Source organism: Mercurialis annua, linkage group LG6 (assembly GCF_937616625.2).
Source record: "Mercurialis annua linkage group LG6, ddMerAnnu1.2, whole genome shotgun sequence".
NCBI lineage: Eukaryota > Viridiplantae > Streptophyta > Magnoliopsida > Malpighiales > Euphorbiaceae > Mercurialis > Mercurialis annua.
The window spans coordinates 6,242,743-6,269,869 of NC_065575.1; the positions used below are offsets into that span (position 1 = coordinate 6,242,743).

General features: G+C 38.1%; 4 protein-coding genes across 6 annotated transcripts; 2 read left to right on the top strand and 2 right to left on the bottom strand.

Moving 5' to 3' along the window:
- Positions 1-899: 899 nt before the first annotated feature.
- On the top strand, positions 900-4,702 carry LOC126687017 (LRR receptor-like serine/threonine-protein kinase RGI3). Its single transcript, XM_050381360.2, has 2 exons — positions 900-3,798; positions 4,103-4,702. Exons 1-2 carry the CDS (start codon positions 987-989, stop codon positions 4,588-4,590), a joined length of 3,300 nt encoding a protein of 1,099 aa, XP_050237317.1. The 5' UTR covers positions 900-986; the 3' UTR covers positions 4,591-4,702.
- Positions 4,703-6,431: 1,729 nt separating this feature from the next.
- LOC126687058 (uncharacterized) lies at positions 6,432-11,173 on the bottom strand. 2 transcript variants are annotated; one of them, XM_050381416.2, is made up of 6 exons: positions 11,027-11,173; positions 10,580-10,917; positions 9,244-9,415; positions 8,704-8,796; positions 8,414-8,501; positions 6,432-7,485 (listed from the first exon to the last, which is right to left on the bottom strand). In XM_050381416.2, exons 1-6 carry the CDS (start codon positions 11,098-11,100, stop codon positions 7,207-7,209), a joined length of 1,044 nt encoding a protein of 347 aa, XP_050237373.1. In that variant the 5' UTR covers positions 11,101-11,173; the 3' UTR covers positions 6,432-7,206. The 2 variants fall into 2 exon arrangements, with proteins under 2 accessions (XP_050237373.1, XP_050237372.1); XM_050381415.2 differs by having other exon boundaries at positions 9,244-9,424.
- A 174-nt stretch (positions 11,174-11,347) lies between these two features.
- On the top strand, positions 11,348-17,324 carry LOC126687057 (UDP-glycosyltransferase TURAN). Of its 2 annotated transcripts, XM_050381414.2 has the most exons (16): positions 11,349-11,551; positions 11,644-11,733; positions 11,855-11,995; positions 12,087-12,235; positions 12,331-12,420; positions 12,530-12,596; positions 12,682-12,745; positions 12,835-12,940; positions 13,651-13,817; positions 13,912-14,022; positions 14,100-14,161; positions 14,281-14,333; positions 14,426-14,501; positions 16,520-16,645; positions 16,898-16,961; positions 17,093-17,324. In XM_050381414.2, exons 1-15 carry the CDS (start codon positions 11,462-11,464, stop codon positions 16,919-16,921), a joined length of 1,416 nt encoding a protein of 471 aa, XP_050237371.1. In that variant the 5' UTR covers positions 11,349-11,461; the 3' UTR covers positions 16,922-16,961; positions 17,093-17,324. The 2 variants fall into 2 exon arrangements, 1 of the variants encoding a protein (XP_050237371.1); XR_007644037.2 differs by lacking the exons at positions 16,898-16,961; positions 17,093-17,324 and having other exon boundaries at positions 11,348-11,551; positions 14,262-14,333; positions 16,520-16,633.
- Positions 17,325-21,229: 3,905 nt separating this feature from the next.
- On the bottom strand, positions 21,230-27,079 carry LOC126687483 (uncharacterized). The gene is made up of 10 exons (XM_050382045.1): positions 26,981-27,079; positions 25,096-25,348; positions 24,500-24,801; positions 23,912-23,992; positions 23,342-23,578; positions 23,030-23,233; positions 22,577-22,987; positions 21,867-22,432; positions 21,485-21,689; positions 21,230-21,409 (listed from the first exon to the last, which is right to left on the bottom strand). Exons 1-10 carry the CDS (start codon positions 27,077-27,079, stop codon positions 21,230-21,232), a joined length of 2,538 nt encoding a protein of 845 aa, XP_050238002.1.
- Positions 27,080-27,127: the final 48 nt, after the last annotated feature.

Consider the following 27,127-nt stretch of genomic DNA (forward strand, 5'->3'; position numbering starts at 1 on the left):
TTTATTTTAAAATATTATTTGGTTTGATTTTTAATATTTAAAAATAAAAAAAGATGAACTACACATATGTAATATTTTTTCAAAAAAATAATTAAATTTTCTTAATAATAAAAATATATATTTTTTATGTGTCCAAATAGTTTAAATGAACCATATATTATAAGTTTGTTTAGATTCGATTCGATTTATAAGTATAATTTTTCTTAATATTTTATTTTCAGCTATTTTTTTTAATATCAAACCTTTACGAGTTTTGTTATATCCAAACTTTTAAAATCATCAGGATTAGCCCATTTTGAAATATTCAAAATCTTTTATAGCTATTTTTTAAATTTATTCCTAAGTTATTTCATGCAGAATTAATCTAATGGTTAGAAAAGGTTCTGAATATCTCAAAATGGGCTAATCTTTACGATTTGAATATAACTGACAAAACTCGCAAAAGTTTGGTATTAAAAAAACTTAGCCCTTTTTTTTGTTATATTTTAAAAAATACAAATTATTCTTAGATTTAGGCTAATGTAAAACTCAACTTTTATTCTTTATTCCGATTTTATTTTAGTTTTCTTCAAAAATCATTCGGTTTCATTATTATTGATACTGAACCAAACTGTGACAATAAAATATCTCTTTTAGACAATAAAATATCTCTTTTATTTCTTTGTATGATAAAAAATAAATTAATAAAGGGAGTTTATAAAGAAAGTAACAATAAAAAGAAAGAAAATCTCTCAAATAAAGAAAAAAAAAAACAAAGTGGAAACAAAACAGACTAAACTGTACTAAAAAAAATTAAATATCCATAAATGTAAATTGTACTAATAACAAGAATAGAATTAAAAATAAAATAATAATGATATGGAATTTAAATTAAAAAAAGTTAGCAAATGGATCCAGATCTTCTGTTTTTCTTTCTATAAACAAAACATGGGGTTTCGCATTCAACAATCCCAAAAAAACAGTTCTCTTCTCCATCTCTCTACACAATGTCTGCAACTCTAACCAATCTTTTTTCTTTCTCTCTAACTTTTTTCCTATCCATAAACTTTATTTTCTTCCATTCTTGTTCCTCCATTGATGAAGAATTCCAAGCTCTTCTAACATGGAAGAACACTTTAAACACAGACTCACTCTCTTCATGGAACCATTTAGACTCATCTCCATGCAAATGGGCCGGTATTACATGCAATTCTAACGGTAAAATTACAGAGATAAGTTTGAAAGCAGTTGATTTACGTGGCTCACTTCCTTCAAATTTTCAGTCTTTGAAGTTCTTGAAAAAACTGGTTCTTTCTTCTGCTAATCTCACCGGAAATATTCCTAAACAGTTTGGGGAGTATCAAGAACTTGGTTTTGTTGATCTTAGTGATAATTCTTTGTCAGGTGAAATTCCTGCAGAGTTTTGCAGATTGAAGAAACTTCAGAGTTTGTCTTTGAATACTAATTTTCTTGAAGGTGGAATTCCTGAGGGGATTGGTAATCTTTCAAGTCTTGAGTATTTGACTCTTTTTGATAATCAACTCTCCGGTGAGATTCCGGTGAGTATCGGAGGTTTAAGCCGGTTGAAGACTTTCCGGGCCGGTGGAAACAAGAATCTGAAAGGTGAACTGCCTGAGGAGATTGGAAACTGCAGTAATTTGGTGGTGTTAGGCTTGGCAGAAACCAGCATTTCTGGAAAGTTACCATCTTCAATTGGAAAGCTGAAGAAGCTTCAAACTTTAGCTATTTACACGTCACTGTTATCAGGTGAAATTCCTGAAGAGATTGGAGATTGCAGTGAGTTACAGAATCTTTACTTGTATCAGAATTCAATATCGGGTTTGATCCCGAAACGAATTGGGGAACTTTCCAAGCTTCAGAGTCTGCTTCTATGGCAGAACAGCTTGGTGGGTACAATTCCAGAGGAGCTTGGAAGCTGCAGAGAGATTACAGTCATTGATTTTTCGGAGAATCTTTTGACGGGAAGCATACCGGTGAGTTTCGGAAAGCTTTTGAAGCTTCAAGAGCTTCAGTTGAGTGTTAATAAGTTAACAGGAACAATTCCTGATGAAATCACTAATTGTAAAGCTCTTACTCATCTTGAAGTAGATAATAATGCTATCTCGGGTGAGATTCCGGATTTGATCGGAAATTTAAACAGCTTGACGCTGTTTTTCGCTTGGCAGAATAATCTAACAGGGCAAATTCCTGATTCTTTGTCGAATTGTCAGAATCTTCAAGCTGTTGATCTTTCATACAACCGTCTCTTTGGTTCAATACCGAACCGGATTTTCGGGCTGCAGAATCTGACCAAGTTGCTGCTACTTTCGAATGATTTATCGGGCTTCGTACCGCCTGATATAGGAAACTGCACAAATCTGTACAGATTGAGGTTAAATGGAAATAGACTGGGTGGTACTATTCCATCGGAGATTGGAAATTTGAAGAGCTTGAATTTCATTGACTTGAGCAACAATCATTTCACTGGAACAATCCCTCAATCCATTTCGGGATGCGAAAATCTCGAGTTTCTTGATCTACATTCCAATGGGATTACAGGTTCCTTACCTGATTCTCTACCTAAAAGTCTGCAGTTTGTTGATGTTTCAGACAATAGGCTTACTGGCTTACTTACTCATAGCATTGGCTCATTGACTGAGCTAACCAAGCTTGTTCTAGCCAAGAATCGACTTTCAGGCCGAATTCCAGCCGAAATACTCTCTTGCAGTAAGCTTCAACTGCTCAACCTTGGAGACAATGGTTTGTCAGGAGAAATTCCGAAAGAGCTTGGTCAAATTCCAGCTCTAGAAATCTCTCTCAACCTCAGCAACAACCAGTTTTCAGGTGTGATCCCATCCGAATTCTCCGGTCTCAGCAAGCTAGCAGTGCTCGATCTCTCCCACAACAGCCTCCAAGGGAACTTAAACGTTCTTTCAAGCCTCGAAAACCTCGTTTCCTTAAATGTCTCATTCAATGACTTCTCTGGTGAATTACCTAACACTCCCTTTTTCCGAAACCTCCCACTTACCGATCTTGCTTCGAACAAAGGTCTTTACATCACGGGAGGACTGGTAACGCCTGCAGATACGTTACACGCTGCAAACCGGACTAGAATGTCCGAAATGAAGCTAGTGATGTCTGTTCTGATTAGTACAAGTGCAGTACTAGTTTTACTAGCCATCTACGTGCTGGTTCGTGCACGAATTGCTCACAACATGCTAATAGAAGACGGAAATTGGGACACAGTTCTATATCAGAAGCTCGATTTCTCAATAGAAGACATTGTCAAAAACCTGACATCATGCAATGTAATAGGCACAGGCAGTTCAGGAGTTGTCTACAAGGTGGCAGTACCAAGTGGGGACATACTAGCAGTTAAAAAGATGTGGTCATCAGAAGAATCAGGAGCATTCAGTTCCGAAATTCAGACGCTCGGTTCGATCAGACACCGGAACATTGTCCGTCTTTTAGGGTGGGCGTCGAACCGGAATCTGAAGCTTCTGTTCTACGATTACCTACCAAATGGTAGCTTGAGTTCAGTTCTTCATGGGGCTGGAAAAGGATCAGGGGCAGAATGGGAAAGTAGATTTGATGTAGTTTTGGGAGTTGGTCATGCTCTTGCATATTTGCATCATGATTGTGTCCCACCAATTCTTCATGGTGATGTGAAGGCTATGAATGTTCTTTTAGGACCAGGTTTTGAACCTTATTTAGCTGACTTTGGTCTTGCAAGAGTTGTGAGTAGTAATTTCAGTGACGATTTAGCCAAACCAACTCAAAAACCTCACCTAGCTGGTTCTTATGGATACATGGCTCCAGGTACTTTTCATTTGATCAATATACTTTTTCTTTATTATTTAGTGGTTCAAACTCGAAACCTTATAATGAAAGTTTAATAGAATCAGAGTCAACTCGTGAACTATTCACTATTCACTCAAAAAATACTCGAAGTCAACTTGATGTTATTTGAGTCGAGCTCGAGTTTCACCTAGACCTAGTCGAGTCAATTAGTAAGTACTTGGCTCGACAAATTTGCGAGCCTAATGAGTGATTTTTTTGTTTTATTACTATTATCACAAAGTATACTCAATCTTTTTCTCTGTTTTTTATTTTATTTTTGCAGAGCATGGATCAATGCAAAGGATTACGGAAAAAAGTGATGTGTATAGTTTCGGGGTGGTACTTTTAGAAGTTCTAACAGGACGGCACCCATTAGACCCAACATTGCCTGGTGGTGCACCTTTGGTTCAATGGGTTAGGGACCACTTAGCCAACAAGAAAGACCCAGTGGACATTCTTGACCCTAAGCTTAGAGGAAGGTCTGACCCTACAATGCATGAGATGCTCCAAACGTTAGCCGTTTCATTCCTATGCATAACCAACCGAGCCGATGATCGTCCGACAATGAAAGATATTGTTGCAATGTTAAAGGAGATTAGGCACATTGATTCCGCAAGACCGGAATCCGAAAAGTCAAAGGGACGAGGAGGTGGTGGGGCAGCGATTCGGTCATCGCCTTCGCCTCCGGCTCCGGCTAGGATTGGAGTGTCACAAGGATCTTCTAACTGTTCTTTTGCATTCTCTGATGATGAATCAATGTTTAATGGGTAAAGTTTTGTACCATTTGTGGTGTTTGTAGAGTGTAATAGCTAATTTGTTAAAAATTCAATCAATGTTAGTATAGTAGACTAGAAAAGGCTAAATGATCAATTTACCTCTTCAACTTGGATCAAAATCTCAAAAAGCCAATATTAGTATTTTTTTGACCAACAAAGATTTATTTTAGCTATCGAATAAAATATCAAATAAAACAAACTCGTGGTTTTGGACAAAAATGCTCTCAAACTAAGCATTTTGACTTGTTTTATCCCCTCAACTCCATCTGTTCATCACGTTCCAATAATTTTTTTGGCGTGATATTTTAAGCTGGCATTAGTTGATATTTCATATCAAATTTACTGATTTTCAATAATCAAACTCACAGTTTTCCAATTCAGATCATCTCAATCCTAAAGTGTTGGTTTTAGAGACACGTGATATTGAATCAATTCTACAGTCAGGAGTTAAAATGACCCGTATTAGAGAAATAGTGAATTTAATCGTCAAAAATAAATGAAAATGACATTTAAAAAAATAAATGAAGTTGAACAAAAAGACAGCGGAAAAAATTAAAGAACTTTTCAGAGATTTAATGGGGATCCAAATTCAGTGGTCCATAGTAGTTTGATAGCTCCAACACTAATGGGGGATTATTTTGGCAGTAGGGTTATGCACTTGATTCAAACGGGATCACAACTAATCAAAATTTTGGTTTTTTAATCGAATCAAACCAATTATTTTAAAAAACTGAACTAGTCAGTTCCATTCTTTTTTTTTTTTGAGTCGATTTGCACCAAAAGTAAACTATTTTACTTCCAAAATCGAACTAACCCGAAAAAATGAAATATTTTTATAAATTCAAACTAAATCTTTCAGTTCGATTCGGTTGTTCGGTTTTTTTTCCGGCATAACCCTAATCTTGGGAATAGGGATAGCAACTGTAATTTGAGGGGTAAGAGAATGAACCAATGATTGGTTATTTTGGATCTGAGTAATTAAAATTTATTGCTAGGAATGTGATTCTCTTTCTCTCTCTAGAAAAAAAAAAGTATTTCCAGCAATGGTCACATGGACCTACAATAGTTGCATCACATGAACATGTGCTGTGTGAAAGAAACTTTCCAGCAAAACATATCCAAATAATAGATGCTAAGTGGTAAACCTTAATTTAGAAGGTTGTACGGTTATGTCTTAACTCGCAGGCACATGCCCTCACCAGGACCATTATACCTCTTTATTAATGTCTAAATAGTGTCTTAAACCACTTGCTCACATGCTAAACTGTTCAACAAAGACCCACATTAATTTAACATTACACTTTACTACTAGTCACCATACGAGTGATTATTCCGCACGGAATGGTTGTGCCACGCCATTTAAAAAATTAATAAGATGTTTATAATATTGAAATATTTAATGTTTATCTAAATTTTATCATTAAATATTTTAATATTACAAACATCTCATCTTATGGCATATTGCACGAATGACATGACACAACCGTCACATTGAATATTTATTCCACCATAGGCGTGTAAAATGTGCATTCAGTTCAAACCAAATTAAAACTAAGCATTCAATTTAATTCGGTTATTTACAGTTTGGTTCAGTTTTTAAACACCCTACAAACAAGTAAACCAATTCCTAGCAGCCATGGTTAGGGGTGAACAGTGGTCGGTTCGATTGAAAACCGACCTTTTAACCAAAACTAAATTAATCAAATTATTTTATCCTTTTAACTAAAACCGAATTAACCAAAATCTTACAAATACATAACAGAGCCAACATGATTAGTCAGCTAATTGAGTAATTTGATTAAACTGATTAAAAATATATAAAGAATTAAAAAAATATTTTAAAATGCTTAACCAGAACCGAACCAAATCTTTCATTAACTGAACCAAACCGATCGAATTAGTCAAATTGACCGAAGAACCTTTAACCGAATAAACTGAAACAGATCAGTTAATTCAGTTTAACGGAATTTCTGCACACCCCTACATTTCCGGCTACATTGGTGTTACTAGATATCATCAAGTATAATTGACATACAAAACCTGTATGCATCAAAGCAACAGCAAGGAGCTACCAGAAATATCTGCAGATTAAGTGGATGAATGACTTGTCTCAAATAGAAATCAAAGAGTTGACACTTACACCAACAGAAAGATCTGGTGGAATTATTTGCACTAACTGGGTGCATGAATGCTTCAATACTCGGTAACAACAATGGTGATCAACCACATCTAGCTGTACCACTAACCTGCTTTGTCTTCAAGGTGTTCCCTCATTAGAATGGACTTTTGTTGCTTTGATTAGATGGCACTAGGGCATGCTGATGCTAGATGAAATTCAATTCAGTATCGAGTAAAGTGGACAAATTTTGGGCCACAGCAGCTCAGTGCTAATGAAGACAGCAACTAATCCACATTACCAACTTCTTAACCCAATAACATTATTGGCCCACATTCCTTGTGTACATCTTACGTAGCACGGAAACAGAAAACGGTGAGACCATATTTTTCTCTTCCACAAAAATAGGTTATGAATATTGAGTTTCGAAGTTCCCAGACTTGTGAAATTTCCGTACTAGCATAGGTCGCATCAAACCAGATCCTTAATTATGCTCTATGAAGAATATTGAGATTCTAACTTCTTCACTATGAAGCTAATGACATCCCAGTTGAAACCACGGTACTGAAGCCACCTAATAATTCTGGCTTTGCGCGTCTCTTTAGGAACATCATTACCTCGTGACCATTGCTTTGAAGCTTGAGACACTAGACGTTCCATAGAAAGCTTTGACATGCCATGTTTTGATTCTTGACCTCCAGAGTCATCATCCTCAAAAACCAGTTTAATTGCCTTCTCAGCATCTGATTCACTCACTCCTTTCCTGGACAATTCCTGGTTAAAGTAACAATAAGAAAATAAGGAACCGGCAATTCACCTTTTTTTGTAACAGTAACTAAAATTCGACATTCGATAATACAATGAAAATTCATAAATTTTCTTTTCTCTATATCCCTCAATTTCCTTTTCCCCCTATTTCTAGCCGATTAAATCAGCTAACTAGTGCTTGTCTACAAAATCTATAGCTCACTATGTAATGATATCTATCATCAACATTTTTGAAATAATATACTGCTGCGGGTTCCATAGCCACCAGGATATAACACCTTTACATCAAAGTATTTCAGGTCTAACTACAGTTAGTTAACACTTTCTACTATATGACAAATTGCAGGTATTAAATAAAACACCTAATCAGTAATCACCACACTAGTATATGAAGGTCGGTGTTTTCCACCTTACCCTTCTGAAAGAACATGCCAAGTTTCAGCCTTTGCAAATTTTACCTTCATAAAATCTCTCCCTCAAGGATATTTAATTGACAAAACACAAAATCTTCATTTATTAAACAAGAGTTGAAATGACTAGTTGTGGAAATCACACAAGCAGATCCAAATTGAACTTTAGAGTATAAGTTTTTTTCTATATATATATAATTACACCTCTCATAATAGTACCAGCAGGATACTTCTATATAATAGTTCTTGCATCGTAAATTGATACAATCTGCTTGTTCATATCGGTCAAACGTGCAATAGTAAGTCACCAGGTTATCAAGGTCAAAAATGTTGTGCTGAGTACTTGTTTCATGAGTAGGTCATGTTCATAAAGTAGAGATGATCAAACACCAGAATTATTTAGACAACATCATGGCTTTGTAAATTTTAAGCCATAACTAATGAAAAAAGGTATATGTTTTCTCTTATCTTATAAAGCAAACATGTTTGACAGGAAAAAATAACTTTGGGAAAGGATATCATACTTGTTTAATCCGCCTGGGTCCCCAGCTCAAAGAAGACCATTTAGATTGAGAAAATGTTTCTGCAAACAAGCCATCATTAATCAACCCCCTACAAAAAGAAGAAAAAAGGTCAAGCTCTTGCAATATGCATCTCAGATCTACTTCTGTCTATAAAGCATTGCTGATGGAAGAACAAAATTCCTCAATAAAAGAAAAAGATGAGATCAAGTCCCTGATTGCAACAGCAACATAAAAATGGTGCATACAGGATAGCTTGAAAGACATATCATATTACAAAAAATCTAACCCACCTTCTCTGATAATCAGTTATCACAGCGTCCACGATATCAAGAGGAAACTTCTTTCCATATAGTTTCTTCCTCAGCTCAACAGCTGTAAATGCTCTGCAGGTAAATAAATGAGCCCAAAGAGAATGGCAGAAGATGAATGTGCTCCTAAGACTAAGAAAGATTAAGATAGATGACTATCGGCAAACAGTTGCTTAATTTATTCTATTACCAATTCGAACAATTCAGATGATCCGAGAGTCTGAGTAGTAGTCCAAACAGGAATTTGAAGCATAGGGATTATATGGCTTAACATTTTTTGCTCACTTTTAAAGGGACTAGACTTCATTTGATAGGTTTAAGCTTCAAAACTATAAACTGGATTATTAAAATACCTACTAGAATAAGCAACCTATAAATTTGAAGATGTTGAACACATAAAGAAAGCCATGATATGTTTCATAAGATGATTGAGGCCAAACTCAAATTATTGGCAACTCAGCCCTATGTGTTGTCAGATTCAACAGTAAAAAGTAATGAAGCACTTGAAAACCACAGCCTAACCTTGTAGCAAGAAGCTCTATAGCCTTTTTCTGGGCATCTAGCATAGTTCTACCTGCTTGTACATTCTCTATAAAAATGTCCGTTTCACGTTGATGTGTCTCATTGAACTTCTTTGTTTTTTCCACAAATTTGTGTTGTACCAGCTCCATATCAATGTTAATTTCTTCTAACCCTGAAAATGCTGCAACCTTTTGAGCATTTATTTGACTGATAAGCATAAAGAAAGAACAGTTACACTTCATGGCAGAAAGTAAATAGAAAGCACTAAGAAAAACAAGTATAGTCAAGATTGTCGAAGAAATAAAACCCATAATAACTTTTAAAAAGCAATATATAAGCTCTAAAAAGTTCATGATATAATCTTGAAAAATAGCATTCACAAGACATACACCACTAACATGACAACAAAATCTATTTGCATTTTACTAGATTTCTCCACCATTAATATCAGTATAGTCTATATTGTCAGCATGTAGATTCTAATGAAACCATGGCCACATCCAAGAATCTGGTTTCATAGCTAGATTGTATTTGTATCATGACTCTGTGCTGTGAACAAGGTTAACTTAGTTTTAAATATGCAGGTACCCCTATGAAAACAGCAAATTTTGTTTTGGCAGGCTAAAATTCAAAATTTAAAAGAACAATATGTGATCTCATATATTTGTAAAGAAAAATCCCCTCAAGATCATAGAAGCACATGAGTTATAACTTATAACTAAGAAGTCATACTTCCATCTGTCCAAAATCTGCTCCATGAAAAGTGAAATAGGCCTATAAATCTATGCAAATTTTTTAATAGGGTGACACTTATTCATTTGCAAGATTTCAAACATGATCAATGGCGATATTTTTTTTCCCCAAAACTTCTTAGTGCATTTATTTTGTCCCCAAAACTGCTAAATGCTGTCTGTGCTAATTTTTAAAATATTTTAAGAAATGAATACATGCATGACACCTATCAAGTTGAAACAAAATTCCAAATATCCCCACCTTGCTTAGACTTTTGAGTTTAGTAAAAATTTAATACTTAAATTTAAAGGTAAAGCTGCAAGTTATCACTGCAGTAAGTGAAGTAAGCTCTCTTCAGTTACAAATTCGCTACAAATCATCACAGTTATTATCTAATTCTAACCCCATAACCTCTTAAGAATTTCTCTTAATCCATATAATAAAAGGGTTGCTAATCACACAGGCACACTTTTGCATCCTAAAACACACATGGTAAGGCTACATATTCTACATGTTACACAATAGACATATACGAAAAAACTACAAAAATTACCAAGTCAAAAAAAAAAAAACCTTATGCAAAACATGAAGCTAATTTGAATACCTTGCTGTTTCGCATTGTGAGATTGTAAACACTCCTTGTCGTACATTCTGTTTCGAATGCGAGCCTTCTCATTTTCCGAAACCGAACTGTCGGAACATTTATCATAAGAATAAGCTCTATTTTTCTTTGAAAAATCCTTCAATGTAGGGAGTGAATGATTAAATTTGTTAAGTTGATCACTAATAGTATAATCATTATCATTATTACTGTCATCCACTTTAGAAGAAAAATTAGAAGATTCCTTAGGAATGTATTTAACTGGAACTGCTGATGATGAAGCTGAATAATCTCTATTGTTTTTCAAGCATAAAATCAACGTAGCATTTCTCTTATTTGACCTAAAATTACAACAACAAAAATATCAGAATTTGTTCATTAGTAACAATTATTATTGCATAAGGTTTCAAATAATTTACATAAAGACATAGAAAGAGAGTCGTTACTTACAAAGGGACATCTGAGACAGAGATTAGGCGACGAAATAAGATTTTAGAGACGATATTTCCGGCGACGATAGCCATTTTAGGGTTTCAATTGCCTGAATCGGTGACAAAGCGAGTATATCCTCTGTTTGTTATTCATGAGGTGTTTCCGAAAACAGCGTCGTTTAAATAACTATTTTGAGATACAAAAAATTAAAAACAACGGTCAACCTAACGGTCTAACCGAGAACGGCGCCGTTTCGCTTATACTAAATTCTTTTTGTAATTTAATCAGGGAGAACGTCGAGTTAGTTATTCAGTTATATACTAATTAAAAAGATGATAAGAAGAATTAATTAAGTGAATCAGACCTAATTAATCAAAAGACGCAAAATCACAGACACTGAGAATTTGGGGATTGCAAACCTAAAGCCGATCAAGATCAAGATCAAAATCGAAGATGAAAAGAGGACGAGCATGCGTGGTAGTACTGGGAGACATCGGACGGAGCCCTCGTATGCAGTATCACTCTCTTTCCCTTGCTCTTCAGGTTCTTTATTCTCTTTTGTTCCTTTAATTTCTCATCCGTCCTTAGATTTCTAAGAGATATTACTGAAATTTAGGTCTCATCTTGATTTATAGGCATCATTAGAAGTGGACATTGTTGCTTATGGAGGTTCCGAGCCGCATATGGCAGTGCTACAGAATCAGTCCATTCATATCCATAAGATGGTATATGTTCTGTATATATATATATTACGATTATTTCATCAGCATTCTTAGTTCTGTAGGATTATTATGATTCACCTGCTCACGAGCTTCTTGTGTTATTTCTTGGCTGTTTATTTCATAGAAACAATGGCCAGTACTTCCCCAAGGCCTCCCTAAGTTGCTTAAGGCTATGGTTCTTTTGCTCAAGCCGTTATTTCAGTTTTTCGTGCTGCTTTGGCATCTCTGTGTCACTATCCCTGCTCCAGATGTTTTCATTGTGCAGGTAGGTGGTGAGAATAATAATTACATTTGGTTTGGTCTGGACTGGTAATATTTTAATTTTTTGATCTTTTTTTTACCATTGCTTTTTGTAGAATCCACCTTCTGTTCCGACCTTGGTGGCTGTAAAATGGGCGAGCTGGCTGAGGAATGCTGCATTTATTGTTGATTGGCATAACTTTGGATATACTTTACTGGCATTATCCCTAGGAAGAAACAGTCCGTTTGTAACAGTATATCGTTGGTACTATTTGAATGCCCTCTGGAATCACTTATCTTACTGCACAAGAAGCTATATTTGATTATGAACCGGATGTTTGAGTTTCTTTATCTTCTTAGGCTTGAGAGGCGTTATGGCAGGATGGCCAATGGTTCACTGTGCGTCACAAAGGCAATGCAACATGAATTGGCTCAAAATTGGGGAATAAAGTAAAGTTTCAGCTTAGGTTTATGAACTCTTTTATGGCACAGTTTATTTTATCAATTTTATTAGTGGTTAATGAGTATTGATAATGTTTTTCATGATAAAAAATGACAGAGCTACAGTTCTGTATGATCAGCCTCCCGAGTTTTTTAGTCCTACTTCACTAGAGGAAAAGCATAAGGTGATAAACTCTTTCTTTTTTTAAAGGATGTTATTCAGAAAACTGGGAGTCATTTTTTTATATCATAAGGATGGATTGTTGTCAGTTGTTCTGCAGATTAAATAAGTACATCAATCAGCCTCACAATATTCGTGACTGTGCCAGCTACGGTAATGTGGATTTCTGGTTTCCTTTCTGTTGAGATTCAATTGAATTTAAGATTTTGTTGCATGAATTATGTATTTCTTGTGATCCTTAGGAATGGGGAGCCACAATGTAAATGAAACTCTGTTTACCACCATGGTTGATGGTGATATCCTCTTAAAGGAAAACAGGCCAGCTCTTGTCGTTAGCAGTACAAGCTGGTGAGTTTCTTTTTAAATTAATGCTGGAAAAGAAGTCTTAGATTTCAGGTTTCAACTGCAATTAATTAAGTTGGTTTTTCCATGTATACTTGATATGCGAGTCGGAGCTTAGTTTTCCTGTCTGTTCCAATTTTAAATAAGCCTGTTTCCTGACATACATGACCTCAATGAATTTTTGAAATCATTGATATTTTACCTTTTCTTACCCCATTTGTGGTGGATTTAAGGCCAATTGGTAGGATGATTATTATATATTTTCAACTACTTGACCATTTCTTGGAGTAACAGAACTTGCGTAATTATTTGCTTAACTTGATCAAGCAACTCTTTTTTTCAAAGCTCATGATCATCATCAATAGGTAATTTAGTATCATATGGTCTTATAGCCTGTCAGAAGATCCATAAATACGTGATTATGGCTTTAATAGTGAATATAAAGCTTTATCTGATTCTTGAATCTCCAAAAACATAATCATCTATACCATTTTTCATTGAGATATTTGACACATTCGCTGGTAACTTCCAAAGCTCCAGCTTTATTCATTTTCTCTATTCTTTTCCTTTGTGATTGAAAAAAAAAAAACATTTCTGTTTGGCTGTCCACATCTTTTGGTTGTAAGTACTTGCATAAGCAGGGATCCTATAAGAGAGATTTTATATGAACGTTAAAACTTGTCAAATAATATTAATATGAGAGGATAGCATTTCAGGACAGCAGATGAGGATTTTGGCATCCTCCTCGAAGCTGCAGTGATGTATGATAGACGTGTTGCAGCAATATTAAATGAAAATGACTCAGCTCTTGACGAGGTCCTCTGGAAGGACATAAATGAAGGGAAACAGTACCTATATCCTAGGTTATTATTTGTCATTACAGGTAACTTTATCTGACGAACATCGTTTCTTTATTTAAATGCCTAGAACTAACTACATGTTACAATCGTTTAACTTGTCTTACATAACTGGTTAAGGTAAGGGGCCTGAAAAGGAAAAATATGAAGAAAAAATTAGGCGGTTGCACCTCAAGCGTGTGACGTTTCGTACCATGTGGTTGTCAGCTGAGGATTATCCATTGCTTCTAGGTATACAATTGTTTTATATTAGTTATTTTATCTGTATTAATTGATCTACAATTTTTATGGTTCTTTTATGTTTACAGGCTCTGCAGACATTGGTGTGTGCTTGCATACTTCTTCATCTGGGTTAGACCTTCCCATGAAAGTATATTTTTATATCACATATTGCAATTGAAAGATTTTTACATAGGGAACAAATTGTCCATGTATACTTCGTTATCTTTAAAAAAAAATGAGTTTCACAGGAACTGATGTCTGGCGTAGGTTGTAGATATGTTTGGTTGTGGATTGCCTGTTTGTGCTGTTGCCTACTCTTGGTAAGGCATTAACATCCGTTTATTTCAGCATCTGGATATATATTTCTTTTTTTTCTGAAATGCGATTTAATAATAATCTTCTTTGTTTGAAGTATCAAGGAGTTAGTTGAAGTAGAGAAAAATGGCCTCCTCTTTTCATCACCTTCAGAACTGGCTGATGAACTTTTGGTAAGATACTGTTTGAATTTTCATGTCTAGCTAAAATATTTGAACATTTAGTGTTTAATCTTGTAATTTACATCCTTGCTTTATGTTGTTAAGATTTTGATTGGTTTTATACTAAGTAGCACTAACTTCATTCAATCAACTTTTCTGTTTCGGACACGAAGCGTTATTTCTAACTTAGGAAACCTCAATACAACACCATTTCGACGTGTCCGTGATTAAGTGTTCCCTTTTCCCGTATCATGTTCATGCTACATTGGTTATCTATATTACGTTGAACAAACGATCAATGTGCCCCCTCAACTTGACACCAAAGATCAAAAATGTCAATATCAATTTTCGACATATGAAAACCGACGGTTTGTATATTGTGGATCATTTTAAAGTTTAAATTCTTTCTTGTTATTTGCCTGAGCGTGTATTCCACAAACCATACACAAATATAACCACCTAATCTGAAAGAGGAGATTTTTCTTAACGCTGCGGCTATGGACCAATCCTATCACCACCTCAACTCCGCCGCCGCCATGACCGCCTTTTTCCCGCCTCTTCCACAGTCTTTCTCCCGCTCTCCCTCTTCCCATTCATCGCAGTGACGTCTGATCTCTTGCTACTAGCTGTATTGAAAGATATGGAGAGGCAGAAGCTAAAGTTATCGGTGAAGATTCAGAATGTTAGGTTTAATCTATAAAAGATTTAGATGAAGCTTGATAATTGAGCTCTCTAATTTTTATATACAGTTAACAGCCTTTGCTTTTTGCTCTGTTTTTGTTTTTGTGTGGTTTAGTTTAGTTTTGGTCAAGTAGTGAGAAAGGAAGGGGGATAGAGCATTTCAATTCTTTTGTAAAGGACAGCTAGGAATATGTAAAGGCTAGCTGGTATGCTTAGATGAGATATAACTATGTAACTTAGTAAACTAAGGTGTGAGCAGAGGCATTAGAGTAGTAGAAGAAATTTTCTCCTGGTTCAGTTATCATTGCCTTTCATTTTGGTTATACTTTGGCCAGAAATTACCAATGTGGATTCGGTAATACTTATGGTTGACGTGAAGCCTTGCCAGGAGCATTGGAGTGGAGGAAGCATTGAATTGCTGTTTCAATCAACAAAAGAAAAATATTCTTTTTTATGAAGCAAGCTTGATGATGCGCAGTCGTATTTTTCATCTGTTTTGACAAAGCTAAACTTTTAGAAATAAAGCTAAATAACAAAAAAAAAACAGGCTTATCCCCTTAAAAACCCCTCACCTTTTACCCCCAATTCGTTTGCACCCTCACGTTGCAAAACCACCAATTATACCCAAATTACGACCTTTCACTTTCAATTGCACCCTCAAACATTAAATTGATATATTTTCACTTCAAAAAATAGATTTATTTTTGTTTTAAATAAAATATTAAGTCCTATTTTAAAATATATGCTAAAATTTAAAGTATTGATTTGAATATTTTTCAAGTGAAAAGAGGCCAATTTAATGCTTGAGGGTACAATTGAAAGTGAAAGGTCGTAATTTGGGTATATTTGGTGGTTTTACAACGTGAGGGTACAAACGAATTGGGGGTAAAAGGTGGGGGGATTTTAAGGAGATAAACCAAAAAAACAAATATTAGGATTATATTTAATGAAGTGAAGCACTTGAGGGGTTTAAATGAGCTAAATATACAGGGTGCTGGTTTTCTTTTGTCTATTTTAGTTGAGAATGATCTTTTTAATATTTTGTGCCAAGTTGAGGGGGCGAATTGATCCTTTGTTCATACTGTAATCAAATCTTAATAATCAATAAAATGGAAGGTTCATAAGCATGTTTGCTTACTGCCTCATCTCCTGGGTACCAAACTGTTTGAACCCATGCTCTTTCTGATCAATGCCTAATCCGACATTTGCTGTCTTACAAACTTATAAAGCATCAATTGTTGCTCTACGAGTAGGTTTTCTGTGATTAGTAATCCCTCTTTTCCTGTGTATATATTTGGAAAATGATCTTTTTTTTTTAAATATGGGTTCATCTGTTTGAACATGTGCAGATGTTGTTCAAGGGTTATCCAGATGAATGCAATACATTGAAGTTGCTAAGAAATGGTGCTTTGGAAAAGAGTTCTACAAGGTGGGCTAGCGAATGGGAAGAGCATGCAAAGCCAAAAATAACTGAGGCAAGATTATTTCTTTCTCTGTTATGCCCGCAAAACCATTTTTCTTAATTATTCAACTAAATTCTTCTCAAGTCTGATAAAATGTAAAAGGGTTATAGTATTTATCGTCTAAACTCTGTTTCCCTAAGGACACTTGTTGGTGCTGAATCTGTTGATGCTTGATTCTGTACACAATATAAAAATTTAAAAATGTCATCTGCACACATTTCTCGTTACCTGTATTTATAGGAATTTGAACTGCTGAATTTGCAGGTTATTTCCAAGAATGCAAATTAATTGCTGGTCTCGGACTTGTCGCAGACTAATTCCAATAAGTGTATGTATCTAATTTCTTTTTGGTAAATGAAGAATCTCGAGGTTGGTTTAAATTGAGATGTATGTGAAACTTATGCTAGCTAAAATTGTTTCTTTTGAGTTTCAAGGATTAAATGTTTTAAATCATTGCAGTTACGGAGACCGGAAAAGCTTTAGTAGCTGCGAGTCTTATGGCCTGTATACTTTGCATTGCTCTGCTGCTAGGCATCTTTGGATCAAAGTGTTCTCTATTTGAAGGATGTGGGGTTTTTGTTTTGCACCTACAAATTATTTGATTAAATTTTTGTATCTAGTCTAACCTTTTGTTTTTGTGACTAGATTTTGTACTTTGTAGTAATAACAATGAAATGTATATTCGTTTTTACATCATGTTACACATCATTATTTATTTCACACAAACCTTATATTTAATTCAAAACAAATTATACTTGTACTTACGGCTGTACAAAAATCGAATTGAACCAACAACTGAACCAAATAACATTGGTTTGGTGTTTTGGTTAAAACAGTTTGATTTGATTTTTGTCAACATAAAAATTTCATATTCAGTTTTCAATTTGGTTTTAGCTTTTTACAAACCGAATCGATTGAATAACAATTTATTTTATTTTTAAAAAAAATTAAAAATAATATATTTATACTTTCTTTAGTTTTTATTTTTTAATTATACTTAATATATAAGTTCATAAATTTCTTATTATAGATCAAATGTATGAATATATATAAAATTATTAGTAGTCAATAATTTTTTAATTTTAAAAAATAAAAAAATAATTTAAAAAAACTTGGTTTTTAACCGAAACAAACAATTTTTTTTTTGGTTCTTTCAGATTCGGTTTTAACCAATTTCGGTGTCGGTTCGGTTATGGATTTTCACCTATTTTCGGCTTTCAGTTTTTTTGGTCCGGTCACCGAAACCAACCAATGCGCAGATTATAAGAAAAAGGATTATTTACATATTAAGTAAAATAAAAAATGAGTAATAGATATACATTAACTTATCAATTTATTAAAATGAATTACTGAAGTTTAAGGACTTGGGAGAGAAGAAAAGTGAAGAACCTTTTTGTTATAAATTAAAGGCCAAATGATAAAAAAAAGACCAAACCTTATATGAAAGTATCATAAAAGTACAAATCTTTCAATTTTATTTAATTTGTTCTGAAACACATGATTTCGTTCAATTATGTCCAACTATGTAATTTTACTCATTTGGCGCCTACGTGGAGCTGATGTGGCATATGCCACACATCAGCGCCACATAAGTAAAATTGTGTAATTGGACATAATTGAAATAAAATCATGCATTTCAGGACAAATTGGATAAAATTGAAAGGTTTGGACTTTTGTAAAACTTTCATGAAAAGTTTGGCCTAAATTAAAGGACTTTAGTGAGAGAGAAAATAAAAGTTAGGGACTGTAAAGGAAAATTATCCAATAATTAGATCCTAGAACCTCAGAACATTTACTCGTTATAACTAATTTTCCCTCTATTTTTTTCACTTTATTTCCTATTAAAGAAAACAAAAAGCAAGATGTTGCCGATAAACATAACAAATGCATTTACATTACAAAATGTGAATGAAGATGTTGTTTACTTCACTGATTCTGATTCTGATTCTGATGAAATCTCTTATCAAAAAGTTAATGACTACGTGGAGGAGGTTGTTGTTTGTTATTTCAAGAAAATGCATTGAATAATAACAAGATTGATCAAATTATTTCAACAAAAGATTCAATAATCAAGAAAAGGAGGTAGATATAATAGTTTCTCAAGATTTTAGATTTTCCCATCTGATTATAATGCTTTTTTTTCCTTTAGGACTACGAGGATTCAAAGCGAGGTTGAAGAATTTGGTGTGACGTACTAAAATTTCTTGATGGCTTTAAAATCGGAGTGACTATAATTCATGCATCAATCGAGAAGAATGGATATGCAAAGAGGAATTTCATGGAAATGTAGTATTTCGAAAACGTTGTAGAGTGTTAATCTAGGTTTAATGTTGTCAAACTTTGATGCGTATTTTAATTGTATTATATTGTATTTACTGCAAGTTAGGGGTAGAACTAGGCCAGAGCGAGCCTGTGCGGTCGCCCGACCTTGTTGGGTAGCCAGCAAGGACCGATGACCTCTTCCAGTTCCGCTCCCTCCATTTTTCTATTTTTCTAAATTTTGCTTATATTTTTGGCCAAATGAGTAGTTTAACCTTTATTTAAAACCATAAACATATTTTTTCAGTTTGTTTCTTATAAGAGAAAGCAAAAAGCAAGATGTTGTCGATAAATAAAAGAAATACATTTAGATTACAAAATTTGAATGAAGATGTTATCTACTTCACTGATTCTAATTTTGATAAAATCTATAATCAAGAAGTTAGCGACTATGTGGAGGAGGTTGATGATGATGGTGATGGTGATGATGATGATTTAAGCATATAAAAATCCCTTTTTTATAATTTAATTAATAGAAAAAACATGCATGCTGTGATTAATTTCTTTTTCTCAATTTCAAGAAATTATATTGAACAAAGATACTAAACACAATTCAAGAAAACTAACAAGGTCAATGCTGTTGATCTAAAAGATGGTAATTGATGAATCACCAAACAGGATCCGAGCTGTAACGACCTGCACACCACAAACAGACAGAGGTCAGAAAGAACTCCGGTGGGGGTCACCGGACGTTCACTCCGACGCTCAAGTAAGATTTGAGGTAAAGGAAGAAGAAGAAGAGGAGAAAAGAGAGTGCTTAGAGTAGAGAAAAAGAAATTACCTAGGGTTTGTCCTTAAACCCTCTATTTATAGTTAGGGTTTAAGGACAAACCTGCCTTGCTGGCAGGCTGTGAGCCCAGTGGTCCCAGAAATCAGTTACGCTGACGTGGTGGAATATCCCTGCGGGAGGCACGGGTTGTTAGGTGTGTCAGAGGGAACATTCCTCACGTACCTGTCAGAAAATCTTCTGTGGTCCCAGGATCTGGTACACGAGTGAGCGTTCTTTGGACAGGAGCTCGGAGCCCGGATAACTTGGGAGTCAAGTTATCATGGTTCCCGTATCTGGGAGTAGCTCATATTTCGGACTAGGTGGTCCAGTGTTTCGGGCTCAGGAGCTCGGAGTTCGGCTTAGGTCTAAGTCGAACATACTTCAGAGCTCGGGTAAGATTCTTGGTCCGACCTTATCAGTCATGATTGTCTCGGATGATGTTTGAATTCCCATCGATCCGGTGACCCCCCAAGTCATGCGTTCTATGGTTTCAAGAAGGTCGGAAATTGTTACCAGGTCGGTGAAATGCTTGACTTAGCGATGTTCGTTCCTGGCGAGGTTGCTTCGCCCCTACTAGATGTGCTACGTTATCACTAGTCCCCCCCCCAGTGCGTCGGATATTTATGTCCGAGATGGTGATTTTATCCGGGTTATCAGGTCACGTGATTCTGGGCGTGCTTACTTTGTTTTTGGGTGATCTCTGACACCGAGCCGCTTGTCAGGAGGATGGGTGAGCTGAAACGGCTATGTGAAAAGACCTGTCCTTTCGAGTTGGCGTGCATGACAGCTGTTTGGGTGGGTATCTTAAATGGCGGTTGTGCTTCAGCGCACGTCTCAGCCACGTGTTTAACATTTATTGCTAGTGCAATTTTCTAGGAGACGTTATGAGTGGAAAGAGAGAGAAAAATTAAAGGCGTGTCCTTTCATTTTCCCTCTCTTTTCAGTTATAAAATGCATTTTTTAAAAACTTAGAGACTTTTTACATTCTCTCTCAGTTCATCACTTTCGTATTTTGCTTTGAAGAAATTTCTCTGTTCTTCGTCTTCTCCAAATTTCATAATCTCCCTGAGCCGTCAAGTTTTCTGCTCTTATTCTTTGCCGTTGAAGGGACTGACTCTGTTTCACCTAAATTTGTGTTACTGCGTGTGCTTCCTCTGCCAAGGGATTATCTGCTCTCTCGATTTATTCTTAAGGATTTTTCTGTGCTATATACAAGTAAGCATTTCTGATTTTGTTTTAGTTTCTGTGTTGTAATTTCTGGCTTAGATGTATGTGTTCTTGGTGATATTCCATTGCATGATGTTTTGGATTATGTTTTCCTTGTGAATTTCTCTGCGTTACTGTATTTGATTCTGGATTAGATATTTTGGCTGTGTTTGATTTGGTTTTCTTTGTGATTTCCTCTGTTCTCTGTTTTGCGTTTTCTGTTTGGGAGAGGAATTTCCAGAAATCTGGGAATTCTTCTGTGTTCTTCGTGTTTGGCATTTTTGATTTTCTAGAGTTTTGGATTAACTCTTTGTGTTATGATACTTAGCCATTCTTTGCTTGTATGCTTCGATTCTTAGCGCTGCCTGCTCTCTTCGCTCTTCCAGTAGGTCTAAGCATAATTTCTGTTCTTCCTCGTTCTTAGCCTCATCGAAGAACTGGACCCTTAGAGTTGGCATCCCGATTTCCACCGGTATCATTGCCTCGCACCCATATGTTAGAGAAAACGGGGTGTCTCCTGTGCCTGCCCTTGGCGTGGTTCTGTAAGCCCATATGACCTTCGGTAGCTCTTCCAGCCACTGTCTATCGAACTCCCCCAGCCTGGCCTTGAGCCCTTTTAGGATCGTCCGGTTGGTTACTTCGGTCATCCCATTGCTCTGTGGGTGAACTACTGAAGTGAAACGTAAGTCAATGTGCAAGTCGTTGCAAAATTCCTTGAAGGCTCGGCAGTTGAACTGCTTTCCGTTATCAGTTACCAACGCTCTGGGTATACCAAAACGACACACGATTTGTCTCCAGAAGAAATCCCGGATCCGAGCTTCTGTGATGGTGCTCACTGCCTCTACCTCGAGCCATTTAGTAAAGTGATCTACTGCCACTATCAAGAACTTTTTCTGCCCCGTGGTTGGCGTGAAAGGCCCCAGGATGTCAATTCCCCACGTTGCAAATGGCCAAGGACTAGTAATAGGACACTGCTCTGTAGTAGGAGCGTGTCGGATGTTCTGGTGCCTCTGACAGTTTTCACACTTCTTTACTATCTCCTCTGCCTGTCTGACCATCAAGGGCCAGTAGTAGCCCTGCAACACTGCTTTCTTTGCTAACATGCGAGGAGCTATGTGTGCCCCACAAATACCTTCATGTATTTCTCTCAACACATACTCCCCTTCTTCTGCCGTCAAGCATCTCGACCACGGGTGGGTGAATGACTTTCTGTACAAGACTCCGTCGAGGAACGCGTAGTACGGAGCTTGTCGCAAGATTTTGTAGGCTTTATCTCTATTTTCTGGCAGAGTTCCATCCATCAGGTAGTGGGCTATACCTTGCATCCAATTTTCCAACGGCTGAGTTAGAAAAATGGTTTCATGGTTGTCGATACTGGAATGCTTTTGAACAGAGAAATGAGCCCCCGATATTTTTTCATTCACTGTTGCTGCTTTGGCTAATACATCGGCCTCTTGGTTTTCCAAGCGAGGAACTTGCTCTATCACCCATTTTCCTCCGAGCTCCTGAATCTTGTTCAAGAAGAACTTGACTCTGTCCACGTATCTCCTCATTTCCGAATCCCGAGCTTCAAAAGTACCCAAGATTTGGCAAACGACTAACTGAGAATCACTCCTTATCGTTACGTGCTCGGCCTTGACCACGTTTACCATTCTCAATCCGATCAACAGAGCCTCATACTCCGCGGCATTGTTGGATGCCGGGAAATCGAATTTTACCGAGCTTCGGAGTGTGACTCCGTGAGGGCCTTTCAAGACTACGCCCGCTCCAGATCCATCCAGATTTGATGCCCCGTCGACTTCTAATACCCACCGTAGAAGTTGTTCGTCAGGTTCCTCAGGTTGGTCGCTTGCTGTGGTCTCAGCTATAAAATCTGCCAATACTTGTGCTTTCAGAGCCGGTCTTGGTTCATACCGGATGTCATATCCTCCCAGCTGGACCGACCAGCTGACCAGCCGTCCCGACATCTCTGGCCTCTGCAGCGCCTTTCTCAAAGGTTGGTTCGTACGTACTACAATGATGTGAGCCTCGAAATATCTCCTTAGTTTTTCCGCCGCCACCTTCAATGCCAAAGCAAATTTCTCAATTTTTGGGTATCTGACCTCCGGGCCTTTCAAGACTCTACTGAGATAGTAAACTGGGGTTTGCAGACCCTTATCCTCCTTCACAAGGACTGCTGCTGCTGTCTCGTCATTCACCGAGAGATATAAGTATAAGATTTCTCCGGGCTCAGGTCTACCTAGCACCGGGGGTGTGCTGAGGTAAACCTTCAGCTCTTCAAAAGCTGCGTTACACTCCTCTGTCCACTTGAAATTCTTTGTATTCTTCAGGATTTTGAAAAATGGCAAACATCGTTTGGCCGAGCAACTCATGAATCTGCCCAACGCCGTTACTCTCCCGTTCAACTTTTGTACCTCCTTCACCGAGCTGGGTGCTTTCATGCTCATCACTGCCTCGATTTTCTCCGGGTTGGCCTCAATGCCTTTCTCCGAGATGAGGTGCCCTAGAAATTTCCCCGAGCGGACTGCGAAAACACACTTTTCTGGATTCAGCTTGAGGTTAAAACCCTTCAGCTTTTCAAAAGTTTCTGCCAAATCCTGTGCGTGATCCTCGATCCCCTTCGATTTTACTACTATGTCATCCACATAAACCTCGACATTTTTGCCCAGTTGATCTTTAAAAACATGATTCATGAGTCTTTGATAGGTTGCTCCAGCATTTTTCAAACCAAAAGGCATCTTCTTGTAGCAATAGGTCCCCAGATCCGTTGTGAAAGCTGTTTTCTCTTCGTCATCTTTACTCATCGGGATCTGGTGATATCCCTGTGAAGCATCTAAGAAGGCATAGACCGCAAATCCGCACGTCGCGTCAACCAGTTGGTCAATGTTTGGCAGAGGAAAACTGTCCTTTGGGCAGGCATTGTTTAGATCAGTGAAATCTATACAAAGCCTCCATCTACCGTTGGACTTTTTGATCAAGACTACATTAGCCAGCCATTCAGGGTAGTCTACTTTCCTGATGAACCCGGCTTTCAAGAGCTTCTCCACTTCGTCTCGGATAGCAATCTGTTTCTCTAGAGAGAAAGTTCTTTTCTTTTGCTTGACAGGCTTGCACTTTGCATCCACGTTTAACTTGTGCGAGATGATCTTAGGGTCTACCCCCCCAATATCCTCTGGCTTGTTGGTAAACTCTTCCACATACTGTTTTATCCGAGCTATGATAGCTTCCCGGTGCTCGTCTGGCCAGTCTACCCCCAGCTTTACATACATCTCGGATCCCTCTGTAAGTTCAATCGTTTCTAAGTTTTCTCGGGGTTTCTGAGCTTTTTTCTCTCTGATGAGCAGCTCGGGTGTATCGATGTTCATCGTTTCCACCGTGCTGCCCATAGTGGCCATGTAACATTGCCTAGACAGGGTTTGGTTTCCCCTGATAGTTATGACCTCGTTTTTCACTGGGATTTTCATCATCAAGTAACGAATACTAGTCACTGCACCTGTGCTATACAACATAGGTCTACCAAGAATACCATTATAAGCAAGAGGCATGTCAACTATCATGAACAGTGAACGTACCTTCCGTGTTGGTTCCGCCAGGATTCCCTCTGTTCCGTCCTCCTGAGGTATTTCGATGCCGAGCTCTAAGTCTAGCTCGACCATGCCCTCTGGGGTGACCGGAGCTCCCCCCAGCCCCAGGAGAGGAATGTTCACAGGCTTGAGGTCAGTCTTGGATCCTCCCATTGTCAAAAAGACTGATAGAGTCAACAAGTTAACCGAGCTTCCATCGTCCACCAGCAATCGTTTTACCCATTTTGAACCAATGATGGCCGATACAATCAAAGCGTCTTCATGAGGAAAATCTACTCCTTTCGCATCCTCTGGCCCGAAAACAATGTTAGGCCATGGCGACCCGGTAGATACCGACATGACCATCTTTTGCTTTTTCTTTCTGCGTTTGCGACCATACTCGGATTCTGAGGTTCCTCCTGAGATAGTGTTGATTACTCCCGTGACTTGTGTTTTCTTTGATGGGGATTGGGCTTCCCTGCTCCCCCCGGGCTCCGACCTGACCGAGTTGACCCTCGTATTTCCTCGGTCTTGGCCCTCCTTGGCCACAACAAAATGTTGTAATCGCCCCTGGCAGACTAATTTGTCTATCTCGCTTCGCAAACGTCCACATTCCTCCGTTTCGTGGCCATAACCATCATGAAAATCACAGAACTTGGATCGGTCTCCATCTTTCACTAGCCTTGGTGGATAACGAATCTCTTCGTTGTTGTGCTTGATCCAGGATAGAATCTGCTCCCTTGGCGTGTTAAGTGGCACGTATTGTCTCGGTACTCCTGATCGATCCACATATCCTTCCGTTCCTCCTCCAATACTGAAACTTGGCTTAGGACCAGGCCCCGTACTTGGCGGACTGGTCTGAGCATTGAATGGCTTGTTACTTCTGTACCCCGAAGTCTCGTTCAGAGGTCGGTACCGATCTTGGTTACGGTTAGATCCCTGAGTATTCTGTGTTTTACTGGGAACCGGGCTAGCCGTCCCATAAGACTTCCTCTGCCTTTCCTCGTCAAGATTGATATAATTCCAAGCCCTGTCCATCAACTCGGTGTAAGTGTCAACCGGGTTGGTGATCAGGCTGTCTCGGAAGACTTGCATGCTGGTGTTATCTTTCATAGCATCGATGGCGGTATCATCATTCAAATCTTCTATCATGATCGCCTCGGCATTGAACCGAGCAATGTAAGCTTTTAAACTTTCTCCCGGTTTTTGAAAGCACTTCTTCAAATCACTGGATCTTTTCTTTCGTTCGATGCTCGGGGCAAAATGAGTTTTGAAAGCCATAGCAAGCTCCCTGAAACTAGTAATAGAGCCCTCCTTGAGGTTCTGGTACCACTTTTGCGCCGCATCACTCAACGTTGAGGGGAACACTTTGCACACTGTGGCGTCCGAGACACTTTGAACTCCCATGGCAACCTGAAAGCAACTTAAATGAGTCATCGGGTCGGATTTACCGTTATATCTGTCAATGGGCGGATATTTAAACTTATCTGGAAATGGGTCATCCCATATAGCCTTTGACAAAGGGCTAGCAATGCCACAGGTAGTAAAAGGTCGAGACTCTGCCTTGTGCCCTTTGTGCCTATCCAGCTCGGCCTGGACCAGTCGAGTAACCTCGTCATGCAAAGTTTTCTGATGCTGAGATGCTGCACCCGAGCTGTGAACACTCTCTGCCCCGTTTCTCCTGACCGGTGGGACTCCTGCCCTCGCGGTCCGCAGAGGATCTGCCTCCGGGTCTGGGTCTCCCCTCCCCAAACCAGCGTCACCGCGCTGTGTCCCCGGTGGTAGATTCTCGTCTTGCACCCCCTCCCTTCGAGGAGGAGGAGGATCATTCCGACCTTCGTCTCTCGGAAAAGGGCGATCATGCCGACCTTCGTCTCTCGGCAGAGGGCGATCATGCCGACCTTCGTCTCTCGGCAGAGGGCGATCATGCCGACCTTCGTCTCTCGGCAAATTAGTGTCACGATGATCTTCGCCTCTGGGTGCTTGATGCTCTGTGGGACCTCTAGGTCTGGGTCGTGGGTGATCGCTCCGACCTTCCTCTCTCGGAGGACGACCATCCTGAAACTCAGCAGCTTGGGGTGGGGGGGCCACGGGGGTGGCCGAGGGATTGTAACTTGGGTAATACTGGGACATGACTGCAAAGTGCATCTGCTGGGCCTGGTGCAGCTGGCGAGCCATGTATTCTAAATATTCTTGAGCTTGTAAGACCGCCGGAGGTATATCTTGCCCAGAAGTTGTTCCTGTTCCCGTAGCCACCAGTGTAGCGTCTACCGGGAAGTTGAGTTGAGTGGGAGACAAGGTATTGTGGAGGAAACTCTGAGGCACGGTGGTTCCTGGGGTTGATAAGTGGGTGTGACTTGCATCTGAAGCAAAAGGGTTCGCCCTTGGATAGTTTTCCAACCCATATAAAGGCACAAATCCAGCTCCACTGCCGGAGGCCCTGGATCCTCCCACCTGAGCATTCGCCGGAGGAGTTAAGCCAGTGATCACAGAGGTCCGACCACTAGCAGAGACTCCACCAACCAAGTTAGTATCGGTAACCGTAGTTCCCAGAGGATCTACCCTGTCCAAAACAGGATCATCAGCCATTGTTTCTTGTCAAGATCTGATCAGCAACGTCAAGAGAACCAGAGTAGA

What these genes read in the sequence shown, in the direction of transcription:
- LOC126687017 (XM_050381360.2), top strand. Translation starts at nt 987, where the DNA reads ATGTCTGCAACTCTAACCAATCTTTTTTCTTTCTCTCTAACTTTTTTC. An exon ending in TTATGGATACATGGCTCCAG is followed by an intron (nt 3,799 to 4,102) that starts GTACTTTTCATT and finishes TTATTTTTGCAG; the next exon opens with AGCATGGATCAATGCAAAGG.
- LOC126687058 (XM_050381415.2), bottom strand. Translation starts at nt 11,100, where the DNA reads ATGGCTATCGTCGCCGGAAATATCGTCTCTAAAATCTTATTTCGTCGC. An exon ending in ATAGAGCTTCTTGCTACAAG is followed by an intron (nt 8,797 to 9,243) that starts GTTAGGCTGTGG and finishes ATTTACCTGCAG; the next exon opens with AGCATTTACAGCTGTTGAGC. An exon ending in GACCCAGGCGGATTAAACAA is followed by an intron (nt 7,486 to 8,413) that starts GTATGATATCCT and finishes TACTTTAACCAG; the next exon opens with GAATTGTCCAGGAAAGGAGT.
- LOC126687057 (XM_050381414.2), top strand. Translation starts at nt 11,462, where the DNA reads ATGAAAAGAGGACGAGCATGCGTGGTAGTACTGGGAGACATCGGACGG. An exon ending in CTCTTTCCCTTGCTCTTCAG is followed by an intron (nt 11,552 to 11,643) that starts GTTCTTTATTCT and finishes CTTGATTTATAG; the next exon opens with GCATCATTAGAAGTGGACAT. An exon ending in GTCGTTAGCAGTACAAGCTG is followed by an intron (nt 12,941 to 13,650) that starts GTGAGTTTCTTT and finishes ATAGCATTTCAG; the next exon opens with GACAGCAGATGAGGATTTTG.
- LOC126687483 (XM_050382045.1), bottom strand. Translation starts at nt 27,079, where the DNA reads ATGGCTGATGATCCTGTTTTGGACAGGGTAGATCCTCTGGGAACTACG. An exon ending in ACCCTGAATGGCTGGCTAAT is followed by an intron (nt 23,579 to 23,911) that starts GTAGTCTTGATC and finishes AAAAATGTCGAG; the next exon opens with GTTTATGTGGATGACATAGT. An exon ending in GAGTCTTGAAAGGCCCGGAG is followed by an intron (nt 22,988 to 23,029) that starts GTCAGATACCCA and finishes TTGGCATTGAAG; the next exon opens with GTGGCGGCGGAAAAACTAAG.